Source organism: Rosa rugosa, chromosome 6 (genome assembly GCF_958449725.1).
Source record: "Rosa rugosa chromosome 6, drRosRugo1.1, whole genome shotgun sequence".
Taxonomy (NCBI): Eukaryota; Viridiplantae; Streptophyta; class Magnoliopsida; order Rosales; family Rosaceae; genus Rosa; species Rosa rugosa.
In genome coordinates this window covers 5845723-5857456 of record NC_084825.1, presented here as the reverse complement: position 1 = coordinate 5857456, position 11734 = coordinate 5845723, and the positions used below count along the sequence as shown (strand labels likewise).

Genomic DNA, 11734 nt, shown 5'->3' with positions numbered 1-11734 from the left:
GAAAATCATGTTACCATGAAGTGTCTAGAAACTAATGGTAATCAACATAAGAAATAGGATTAAATACTGTTTACTCCATATACTTATAGGGTTTCGTCGTTTCAGTCCCTGACGTTCGAATTTCACCTAAAAGCTCTTTAAACTCTCAATTTCCTCACAATTGGTCCATGCCGTCAAGCTCCGTCCAAATTGTCCGTTAAATTGCCAACGTGGCATCAATTTACCCTCAAAAACCTTTTTCTATTTTTTACTCTCTCTCTCTCTCTCTCTCTCTCTCTCTCTCTCTCTCTCTCTCTCTCTCTCTCTCTCTCTCTCTCTCTCTCTCTCTCTCTCTCTCTTCCCTTAATCAATGTTAACGACCACCCACCACCACCATCACAACCCTCATTCCTCTCCTCCCTTACGTCTCCCTTCTCTCTTTATCCCATACCCCAATGTTCTCACCCACCTCCCACTGACGCTTCCCGCCGCCGTACTGGACCGACGATGAATCGGCCCCAATGTCTCCTTATCTCGGGTCTCTTAAGCTCTGATTATGGCTTCAAGCCCTCCGGCAAATCGGCCCCAATGTCTTCTATTCTTCTTCCTCTTCTTCTTCAAAGCCCCCAGCTTTCGATCTCGGATCCATCGGACCTTCCTCCAGATCAACTCGCACCTCTAATTCCTTCAACGGGTCCTTCTTTGACGATCATGACCCCATCTTCTGAGCCCCGAAAGCCCAAGACTTTGAGAACATCTTCGGCGGTTCAGCCAGGTTCTCCACCAATTTCGAAGCTTTCAACTTGGATTCCATGTACGGTGGTGGTGGGGCCCCTGATTCTCCTCCAAGGTCGCCGATTCTGGCCAGGTTTTTGACAAGCCGGTTTACGACAACGACATTTTCGACGGCGTTGCGGGGCTGAAGAGCTCCGCTACAAACAACATTTTCTCCTTGACGGTGACGTCGCTGCCGCCGGGGGCGAGTGATAGTAGTGGGATTGATGACTTTCTCGGTGTTGTCGAAAAGCTTTAGCTCACAAAAAGTTGACAAGGTGTGCCGGTGGCTTTTAATGATTTGTTACCTGGGTTTGGAGCTAGTAGCAGCCCCCAATCTGAAAGGTATTGTTGCTTTCTCTCATTGCTATATTTGTTAGTTGAATTGGATTCCTTTGCATGATGAATTTTCGGTTTTGTGCAGTACTAGTGTGGAGGTTGAATTGATGGTTAGTTATGTGAATGTTGCACTATATATTGTGCCTCAATTTTCATGGGCTATGTGTTGATGGATATTATAGGAACATGAGTTTGAACATCTTTTTTTTGCCTGATACTGTTTTGCTATGAAAATCTTGTTATTCATTGCTAGAGATTCTCAATTCTTTCTCAATTTAATGCTGAAGCAGATTATGTATCTGGGTTTGTTTTTGGAAGAAGAAGGTGGAGACAAACAGAGGAGGAGAGAGAGCCTGGAGGAAGAAGATCAGGTAAAAAGGAAAAAGAAGAGAAGAGAGAGAGAGAGAGAGGGAGAGAATTAAAAAAAAAAAAAAAGTAATTGAGGGTAAAATAGACATTTTGGCGTGAAATGGATGCCACATCAGCAATTTAACGACAATTTAAACGGAGCTTGACGGTAGGGATCAATTGTGAGGAAATTGAGAGTTCGATGAGCTTTTAGGTGAAATTCGAACATCAGAGACTGAAACAACGAAACCTATAAGTATAGAGAGTAACCAGTATTTAATTCTACGAAATAATAGTCAATCAGAAAAATAACTACCGATCGCATCGACTGAAATGGATATTTATTTCCTGCACGTTGTTGTTTCGGATCATAGTTATATATTATATCCGAATTTAACATCAAATCTATCTGCTCTTTTTTTTTCATCCTTATTTTTTAAAAGATGATCAAAGGATTTCACTCCTACCCCCATGGTGACTCGAACCCATGACTTCGTCATTAGGTATGTCATTAGGTAGTGGGCAAATCTATCTGCTCTTGATACCACCAGAGGGATCAAAATACTGGACTATAAATTACTAGCTGCATCTGGAGATATGTGATCATCAGACAACTCAGTAACACATGCTAGACGTACTAACATCGAAACTATGTACGGTCTACCAACATATTATCTCCAACCAAGTCACTTGGTGATTAGCCTTGAGAGAATTAGTATTATATATGATAAAAGTATGACTCAACCACGTCCCAATCTATATGAGCAGATGTGTCTGCAGCAATAATTTCTTATGAGATCTACGAGAAATTTATGAAGTGGCCTCCATAATTAGTACAATATTCGGGATTAGAATTAAATGTTAAAAATAGTATGTGTATAATTCGTTAATTTTTAGTGAAAAATACTTTAATTTGACATTTAGATTTTGTTTTTACACATGACATTTCATTATTAAAAGCATAAAAAGCTCCAGCAATTTTATTGCTAATGAGAGGATCCGAATTCTATAGTTGGTTGCATGTTGCATTTGCGTGGACAAAATGGTATAGTGCTTCTTTCCTTCAAACATGATCACATTCTACGTACTGTCTGACAGAAAGATTATATGCCAATTACATAAAATAGCCAGATTACATTTTACATTTTTGTTAAATATTTTACAAATTTCTCCATCCAAAATATACTTGACAAATGACTGAGAACTATTGGTAAGAAGAAGCTTCCTAAAATTGTTGTTGCTGTTTAAACCCAGTACCATTTTCCTTTCACTCGAAAATCAAGGAAAAGATTATTGGACAAGCGCAAATTCAATGTCATCACATAAGGTTCAGTATACATGTCCACCTAAAAATGAGCTACTGTAGAATCAATTGCACAACAGCTACTTCTTTCTCTAGCCCTTGCTACATATCCCTATACTGCATGAATTAAGCTTCTCACTTGGTGATGCAACATGTAAAAAGAAGTTACAACATAGTGTGGGGAGATTTTTCCAGCCAGATTTTCCAAATAAGATCGAGGATGGGCATTTGGGAAACAGAGATGGAGAGAGTTTAAATCGATGATGTAGAAACTATGGAAGGTGAATAGCTTGGCTCTGATTCCATCACGTTCAAGGGACGCAAACAAGGTGGGCAATAAGCAATGCTGGCACTCTCATGGTTAAACTCCATCTGATTGCACTTCACATCAAGTTCATCAAATTCCTTGGCATTCTGAAATCGAAAGTATCCAAATAATTAAGTTAAGTAACGTTCAAAATATATACTACCGAAGAATTAAGTTTAACTCAGTCAGTATGAGCTCTATAGTTCATGGGACAGTCTAGTAGAGCAGAAGCTGCAGGTGAGATCCATATTAGTAGCAACACGTACATATTCTCATTTTAATCAATATTAGTAATAGATAGTCGCTAATGGAGATGCTATATTTTCAGTTCTTGGTCTATAAATGAAGTAAATTCACAAAATTACATATATAACTTCTTAGATCATGTATACCTGAATGGATAAAAGGCGGAATGTAGGAAGAAAATGAATCTTGCAATATTCATTAAACATCAATGTCAGCAAGAGAAGTGGAATTGTGGAAATGGATGCAGCTGGCTTTGATTTCAGACCGAAAAGACCAATCATTGTAATTTGCATAAGAACGAGTGCAATGAGAATATAATGGTGGATGTATGGCCAATACTGTCCACATGTGTCATAAACTGTTTCATACACATCTTCAATCTGCAACATAACAATCGTTAATATCTAAAGTGCTCAAAATGCTGCTCAGCCATATATATATATTCATGGTTGCATGTCTATCATTTCAGATTCTAGCACCATGGAAGATATGTAGAAATTTTAGAAAATACTGAATTATAATTTCATGAGACAAGCAGAACTAAAATATTTTGAGACTATATACAGCCAGAATTTAATCACTCTGTAGGAAAAAACAGATAAAAGTCCCAGAAGGATGTTTATATAGATATCAGTAGTTCAGTACAGAGAATGGATTCGACAAGGAACTGTTTTAGAAGCTTGAAGAGGCGTGACAGAGACCATTGTGGAAGCCATGAAATGAAAGCATCAGAGGCGGTGAAATGTAAGAAAACTCTAGCACCTCAACTTGAAATTGCATCTAATTTTTCTAAAATAACAAATATTATGACATCCTGCAACTGAAGAATGTAGCTTTTGTGCAGATCAGACTTTAAAAATGAACTTCTCAAGATTGAAATAAACTAAGAGAGAGAGAGGGGGAGAGAGGGAGAGAGACAGAGAGTCTCTATTTCTTTCTTTTTGGATTGTAATATATGAAAACAGAATAGGGGGTGGGGAGAGACATATCTATAAAAGGATGTGTATGCGTAACAGTAATAGTACTACTGCTACTACAATCTCAATCTCAATCCCGATACGAATACCAACACCAACAACGATGAGAATAATAACAATAACAAACTTGGATTTTAAAAGCAAAGTTAGAATATCAACCTGATTTATATATACAACATAGCCCAGACAGAAGTAGCCAATCAGAAATGGGAGCAGAAGTGGTGTGACAACCGCATATACCATGCCAATCAGCACAGACAGTGAGACTGAAGGAATGATTCTGTAGTAAGGTAATGAGTAAAGATAAGGAGTTTTCTCTTTCCCCCGGCCATATGTACAAGACTTTATAGCATCCCAACAAAGTAAACCTGGTTGAAGGATCTCCAAAGAAAACCCTGACAGTCCATCTGTCAAAATATATGTCACAAAGAAGTCTGCCTGAAACATGAGAAAGCAAGCTATTAGGTTGAATATTTTGTGCTTACAAGATGAAGATAAAACCATAGAACTTTGTTTGGTCTATAGGACTATAATGAATATACAGAAAAAGGACTGAAACAGCTTTACAAAGATAATGATATATGTATACAGTATACTATACCTAAAGTATTAATGAAAAAGATCAACTCACTTGAGCAGAAACAGCAATAGCAAGGTGACCAGGTATATCTTTCGGATGAGTAAAAGATTGCCCAATTTCATCTAGTAAAGACCCAGATAACAAGCTCCAAAAGAACACATTTCCAACCAAAAAATAAAAAACCATGTTGGAAGCTTTTATTTCCTCCTTGCTTTTGGATATACAGCCAGCTAGTTTAGCCATTCCAAGCATTGCAAAAGGAACAATGTATATGAACCCTTTCAGAACAGCACTTGGAAGATATCCTGTTATGATAGAGCTTAACCCTGGTCTGTATAACATGCCAATAATAACAAAAGATTACACATAATTTATGATGAAAAAAAAAAGCAAAACATTACAGAGAACGACAGAAACAAATATAGAAGATGAAGACTCAGAGATCCTGATTAAGTTCAGAAGATGTCCAGGAAACCTTGAAGAATCCGAACATAACTATATGCTTCACTACTTATAAAAACTAAACTACAATTCTTTTCTCAAACTCTGGTGCAACACTTCTAGAGCAAGATTCCAGAAAAGATGCCTTGCATTGTTGCTTAGCAAGTTAGCGATATGCAATGCTTCGCCTAGATATTGGTGACATATGTACAATGAAAACAAGAGCACAGACTGTATTACAGTAATTAAATTCAAATAGAAGGCAAAATATACAGATGAATATATTACAGTGATTATATATATATATATATATATATATATATTAAAAAGCAAGATTTGCAAATGAATGTGATTCATCAATTTGCAACACTCAGATATTTACGAAGCAGAAATAGTCTAAACATTATTGGACAATCAGTAGTTTCAATGAGTACAAAATGATACTAGTATCTCAACAATAACACGACAGATAACAAACAAATGGTGATGAAGTAATGTGAAGCACATCTCACAGTTTGATGTATCAAAGTTCTAGTTTTAGAATCAAGATAAGTCTTACATCAACTGTAAAGCCATGGCTGGAGGAAACCATTTTTTTAGTTTCTCAAACTTGGCTATACCCTGGACAGCAGTGACTGGGATTGCAAAGAAAATTGTAAGAAGAGAGGCTGCAACAATGACACCTAGCCTGCAAAGTGGCAAAACTCTGTATGGTATCACCAGATTTCTCCAAGATACATCCCTCGGTTCTGGAGCCATGTCAGTTATCCAAAGAAGTGGATCTGCATGCTGCTGAGATTGGGAAACTAGTGCTGCACCCAACCGAGACTTGAATGTAACAAAAGCAACAGGTAACTCCTACAAGTATACAAGAACTCGGGATGTTTATTTCATCCAAATTACAGATCGAGAATGGTTCATTCAATGATAAGCTAGAATATAAATGTATATTATCTAAAATATAGACAAAAAACAGTTGACAAATGTTGTTGCAATTATCTTGTGAAGAGTTTTAAATACAAAAATCCAAAAGAAGGGATCACATTTCAAGAATCCAAACAAATGTCTTCCAAGAACATGCCTCTGTGTTTAAATGTTGCACAGTATATTCATCATAGACCAACATTTTAGAAGTTAGATCTATCAATGAACATAATATACAAAGTAACAATACTCGTGGAACACCATTCAGAACTCAGAAGTAAATTAAAATAGTATAACTGTTACAGTGCCAAATAACCAATGTATGTATTAGTAAGCCAATTATCATTATAATACCGGTACCTTAATTACCTTTTCTTTAAGCATATTTTCAGACTGTAACTGGTGTATCTTATGATGAAGCTCTTCAAGCTTTTCCTCATGTGAAGCTAATTTAGCAGCATCTTGATGAGAATGATTAGAGAGCAAAGGCGTCTCATTATGTTTCTTATTTCCCATGGTCTCGTTTTGTTTCTTTCCCATGGACCGCTTGCTCAAGTCCTCTATCTTTCTTTCAATGGATTTTGCCTGGCCCTAGACACAAGATTATCTGTATGAGATGTTGATCCAAAATAAGATCCAATATATATAAAGAAGGAGAAGGAATCAAGAACTACAGTGGGTAACAATACACCACAGTCCCTTGTTAATATGTCACAATTCATAGTGAAAAACACCATCATGACATCATCATCAAGAAAAAGTACTGGTGCCAAGGTGACATCTGTATTTAAATCATTACTTACATTCTTATGACGGAAAAAATACAAACATAAGATCCAAGAGCAAAAGGTTATTATAAAAATGCAAACATAAAGCCAAACACCAACAGCTGAGCTGTTTGGAAATTCTGTGGATTTCCATTAACAAATCACTACACAAAACCTTCTTATCCAAAGCTTCATTGTTTAACTACATAGTATCAGACTATCAGGTCCTCAATAAGCAGTGCAAAGGACTGCGAATTTCAAATAAGTAAACACACTCAATTGTTTTAATCTCATGACATAGGATTTCCTTTGAACTTCAGCATATCCATATGTTGCAAGAAATTCCCAATCAAATACAACTACCCATACCAAATAAGTGATTTGTCCAACACAGGGTTTATCAATGGATTGTCTCCTTATGTGGGATAGAAAAAGCTTTTATTGTGTCGCTTAAGTTATATAGGAAATCTTAAATCCCATACACCGAACTCCAAGAGCTGATTATGTTTCAGAAATATCAATCCAACATGCATTCCATTAAATGGTTAAGTTGTAAATATCATGAGTGCAATGCAGAAGCAAGCAATGTGGACCCCCAACACTTAGTAAGAGATCATGTTTACATACTGATACAAACTTCTACATATTGTTTATTGACATAAAAAATCACCAATGATTTGCAGACTGAAATCATGTTAAGTGAAATTTTCATTATTAAAACAGATGTGCGCAAACTTACACATTTTGGTCATAAATAACTTATAGGTGTTATCATATAAAACTACTGATCCACAAAATAAAGCTCTGACCGATAGACAAATTAGGGAAATAAACCACAATGTCCAGAATAGGCATGATTATTAGAAAATGAATCCCATCCATCCATCTCTCTCTCTCTCTCTCTCTCTCTCTTAAAGGGGAAGCAAATTCACCCAAATTCCCTGAGCATCTTATTAATTTGTGTTTCACTAAATCCACAAGAATCCTCTGATAACAGTGATGTTCTTCAAGAGATGTTTATGAGACACTTTGAAGATTATAATTTCTTTTTCAGGCGACATAACTATAAAGACTCCTAATATAAGTAACCAAAAAAAAATAAATCATAGTGCTGATATTGATATACAGAGGATGACCTTAGAATGTGGAAGCCTTACCAGCAACTCCTGAAATTCTTTTCCATCGTACAAAATCTGATAAGAATGATAAGCATATGGATGATGCTTAGAGAAGAATTTATCAACACAACATCCGCGAGATCTGTGATCATTGCAGAAGGGAATTTCCCGGACTAGAACAGTGAACTGATCAGGCTGATGCCTAATGTTACGAAGTTGTTGAATCCTTTTAGACAAAATCTCATTATATTCCTGAAGAAGAAATGATGCAGGAAGTCACCTGTTACGCAAACTTATCTGAGTGTTAAGGTCCAAGCAACACTATTAATTCCAAAAACCTCTACTACAACTTTCATTCCTAATATATATTATAAATTGATTTTTAACCATATGGTTTGTTAAGAGTATAATATTTACCTTGTACAGTAGATATACTCCATACAGAGATATAAACCATAAGCATGAACAATGAACCCAAAGCCTGTGCATTTGGAAATGAACTAGGTAAGTAAATTGAGTTAGAAGCCTTGTTGATATAAAAAGTTAAAAACATCAGCAGATAAACAATAAATTAAAAGAACATGCCAGCTTATTTCCCCCTAAGCTGGTTTTCAAGAATGAGCTCTGTCCTTGGGTTTAACATTAGTCACTCACAGAGAAATTTAGATATGGAATCCCATTAACAAGTACAAATTTCCATAAATAACTCACTACTGATCATAAAATGTTGACTGAATCATAAAGAAAAAGGATTCTCACTCACTGGTGACCAAGAAATAGTACTTGATCTGAACTATCCAAATCATGTAACATGACCACTATCAATGTGACTAATAAGAAGAAAGTTATCATGTAAGTTCAGCACTCCAGAAGAGAAGCCAGATGGTTTGAGAAGCCGAAATGCTCAAACTGCATGCTCTCTAAGGGATCCATTGTCATATGCTTAACATGGCCAATGCTCCATGAGTGTGGGCTCAACTTAAACATATGAAACGCATAAACTTTGAATTCCTAATGTCTACAAGAAACTACGTACACATGAAGCTTTCCTTCAGATGTACTATAAAATGCCGACACCTTTTCCTATATCTACACTCTACACAGGTCGTTATAAGCCCTGAGCCTTTTAGAGAAGGTATCCTAGTGCACTATGCCTGTTATTGGAGGTAAACATGTGGCACAAAGACTTTATATGAAATATGAAGTTACAAATAATTCATCTAGCAGTCATACCAACTCTACAAGTCTACAACCATAAATTTGAGATAATAAAACTCTATAATCCATGCTTCTTATTTTATGGAATGTGATATATCATATTTCAAATAAAAAATTAGAAGTTAGTAGCAGTTTAAATTACCTTGTTTGGACAAGTACACTCAACAGTTACAGCCGCAAATCCCAAATTAAAAGATAAGATAGTCAAAATTTGCATTATACAAACTTAACTTCTCCTTATGAATGGCCTCATTTGCACAATAACAACAGTCTCACCTGTTAGAACCTGGACTGATGTTAGATATACTGAAGAGATCCAACGAATGGTGGCTCACAGCTAGATGACTCTGGTGGGCTATGAGATGACCCTGGCCACAGTAGTTTACCGGAACAAGTACTGCCAATCCCACAAGAGAGCAAACCAAAAAGAATTTGATACTGCAAAAAATTATGCCTGTTACTTCCATCTTAAATAGAATTAGTTTCAACAAAATCCACTAAGGACTGTAAAAACTATTGTCCATCAGTAATGTCATTCAATGCATCATTACGGTGTCATATCTAAGCTATTGATTTTAAGTCGATAATTTGGTGTGACCTAAAACATAAAAGCTTGACAGCTGGGCTTGCGGCAGACCTGTTTCTCTAGCAATCGAAGCTGTAAAGTCTGTTTCACTCCTATATCTATTTTTAATGATTAAAAGAGATCAGTATGGTAAAAGAAAAGCTATTTCTATAAATGACCACAAAATCAAACTCACTGCATATATAATATTACCAATTTTTTCTCTTTTCCTCCACCCTAAGTCCTTAGACCAACATCGAGTCTGACACTGAGGACGCCCTAAAATTACAATATTGATCGTGCTGCATTGGGGGGTCATTATGATAGAAACAGTATTTTCATTATGATAGATACAGTATTTTCCTCCATCTACTTATTTCAAGGTAAGCAATAAGCCATATTAAAGCAAGTGAAGCACGAATGTTATTATGATGTCTCCTAAGTTGCACATCAATGTAGTTCTAACCCTCCTCTAGCAACGAAAACGGCACCAACTAATATCTAAGATGATGTGTGTGTATCTATATATATAGTATATATAACTCAATGAGCAAAATGATCGAATGCATGGCCTCATATATATAAAAATCAGAGAAAACCGGAATGAAAGCCATAAGTGTTACTGACCCAAACTTGAAGAGCCTGATGATGATGAGGGCGTCGAGGCCACTGGTCTCGAGGATCTCATCCTCGGAGACGCGGTAGGCGCGGCGAATCCAGGAGAGGGAAGGGAGGAAGCGGCGGACAGTGAAGGCTTCATCGAAATCCGGGATATTTTGGCGGTGGCGCTGCGACGGCTGCGATGACTGCGACTGAGAGAGGCGGCGAGGGTAGTAGATAGGGGCGTACGAGGGTTGCTTCTTCAGGATGGAGAAGAGTGAGAGAATCACGATGGCCAGGCCTACGTTTATGGCCGCCGAAGCTATCAGACTTTCAGGGTTCATAATCCTCGATCCGTTGCTTTGAATTTGAAAAGCTTTCTTCTTCTTCTTCTTCTACAATGAAGGAAGCAGAGAGAGAGCAAATGAGCGATTGTTGCCACCTTTGGTAGTACGTGGCGAAGTTTCATGAGAAAGATGACGTTATGGTAATAAGAGCCCAACTGCTTGGACGTTTATAAGCGGCAGAGTTTGCTTCTTTTAAGGGGTTCATGTTTGAAATTTCTCTCTGTTTTCTTCACTTTTTTTTTTTTTTTTGGGAAGTATAATTGCATTTATTTTGCAATTTAGATAGATAAATCAGTTATAGGTACATCAGATAGCCATTGTGGCCCATCTTCTATCCAAATTTGAAATGCAGGAAACAAAAGTGAGTTTCTAGCTAATACATGCATTAGCCAGACACAAAGGTGTACAATCCGGTCAAAATCTGCAGTTCTTTAAATTCATTCACTGGCCTGATTACATTTTCTAGGGCTATGTACAAATAATTGTATTGAAAAGTTGAAACATTGTCTTGACCTCTTCAATTAAAACATTCTGTTTTCTTCACTTGAAAAAACAAATATCGTTATTATAAACCTTTTTTCTAACTAAAATTTATTTCAGAAAAATTATAATTATAAATCGACCACAATCACGGTTTATCTCTAATTACAAATTCATGATGCAACTTCTCTCGTTGACATACTTAATCATCGAAATGCAGTTCAGTGAATCAAATGAAGTATGAGACCTAATTAATTAATTAATTAATTTTTTACCAATTTAACCTTTATTTATTAAAAAACTATGAAATATAATTAATCAATAAAGATAATATAGTAAATTGAAAAATAAAAAATAAAAGAATAAAAATTATAAAAAAAAAAAAAAAAAACAGAAAATATAGTAGTTGTACGAAAAGTTT

General features: G+C 36.2%; 1 protein-coding gene across 1 annotated transcript; it reads right to left on the bottom strand.

The window, feature by feature from the left end:
• Nucleotides 1-2626: 2626 nt before the first annotated feature.
• On the bottom strand, nt 2627-10929 carry LOC133717658 (CSC1-like protein At3g54510). Its single transcript, XM_062144367.1, has 10 exons — nt 10514-10929; nt 9598-9759; nt 8521-8584; nt 8143-8355; nt 6588-6809; nt 5854-6152; nt 4905-5184; nt 4433-4711; nt 3443-3676; nt 2627-3157 (listed from the first exon to the last, which is right to left on the bottom strand). The coding sequence occupies exons 1-10, from the start codon at nt 10828-10830 to the stop codon at nt 2996-2998; spliced, it is 2232 nt and encodes a 743-aa protein (XP_062000351.1). The 5' UTR covers nt 10831-10929; the 3' UTR covers nt 2627-2995.
• Between the last annotated feature and the right edge of the window lie 805 nt (nt 10930-11734).

Bases quoted from the DNA above. Each gene is read 5' to 3' on its own strand.
- LOC133717658 (XM_062144367.1), bottom strand. From the start codon at position 10,830: ATGAACCCTGAAAGTCTGATAGCTTCGGCGGCCATAAACGTAGGCCTG. The intron at 8,585-9,597 runs GTGAGACTGTTG...CCAAATGCACAG, and splicing joins ATCAGTCCAGGTTCTAACAG to GCTTTGGGTTCATTGTTCAT. The intron at 3,677-4,432 runs GTTGATATTCTA...GTTATGTTGCAG, and splicing joins ATGTTGTATATATAAATCAG to ATTGAAGATGTGTATGAAAC.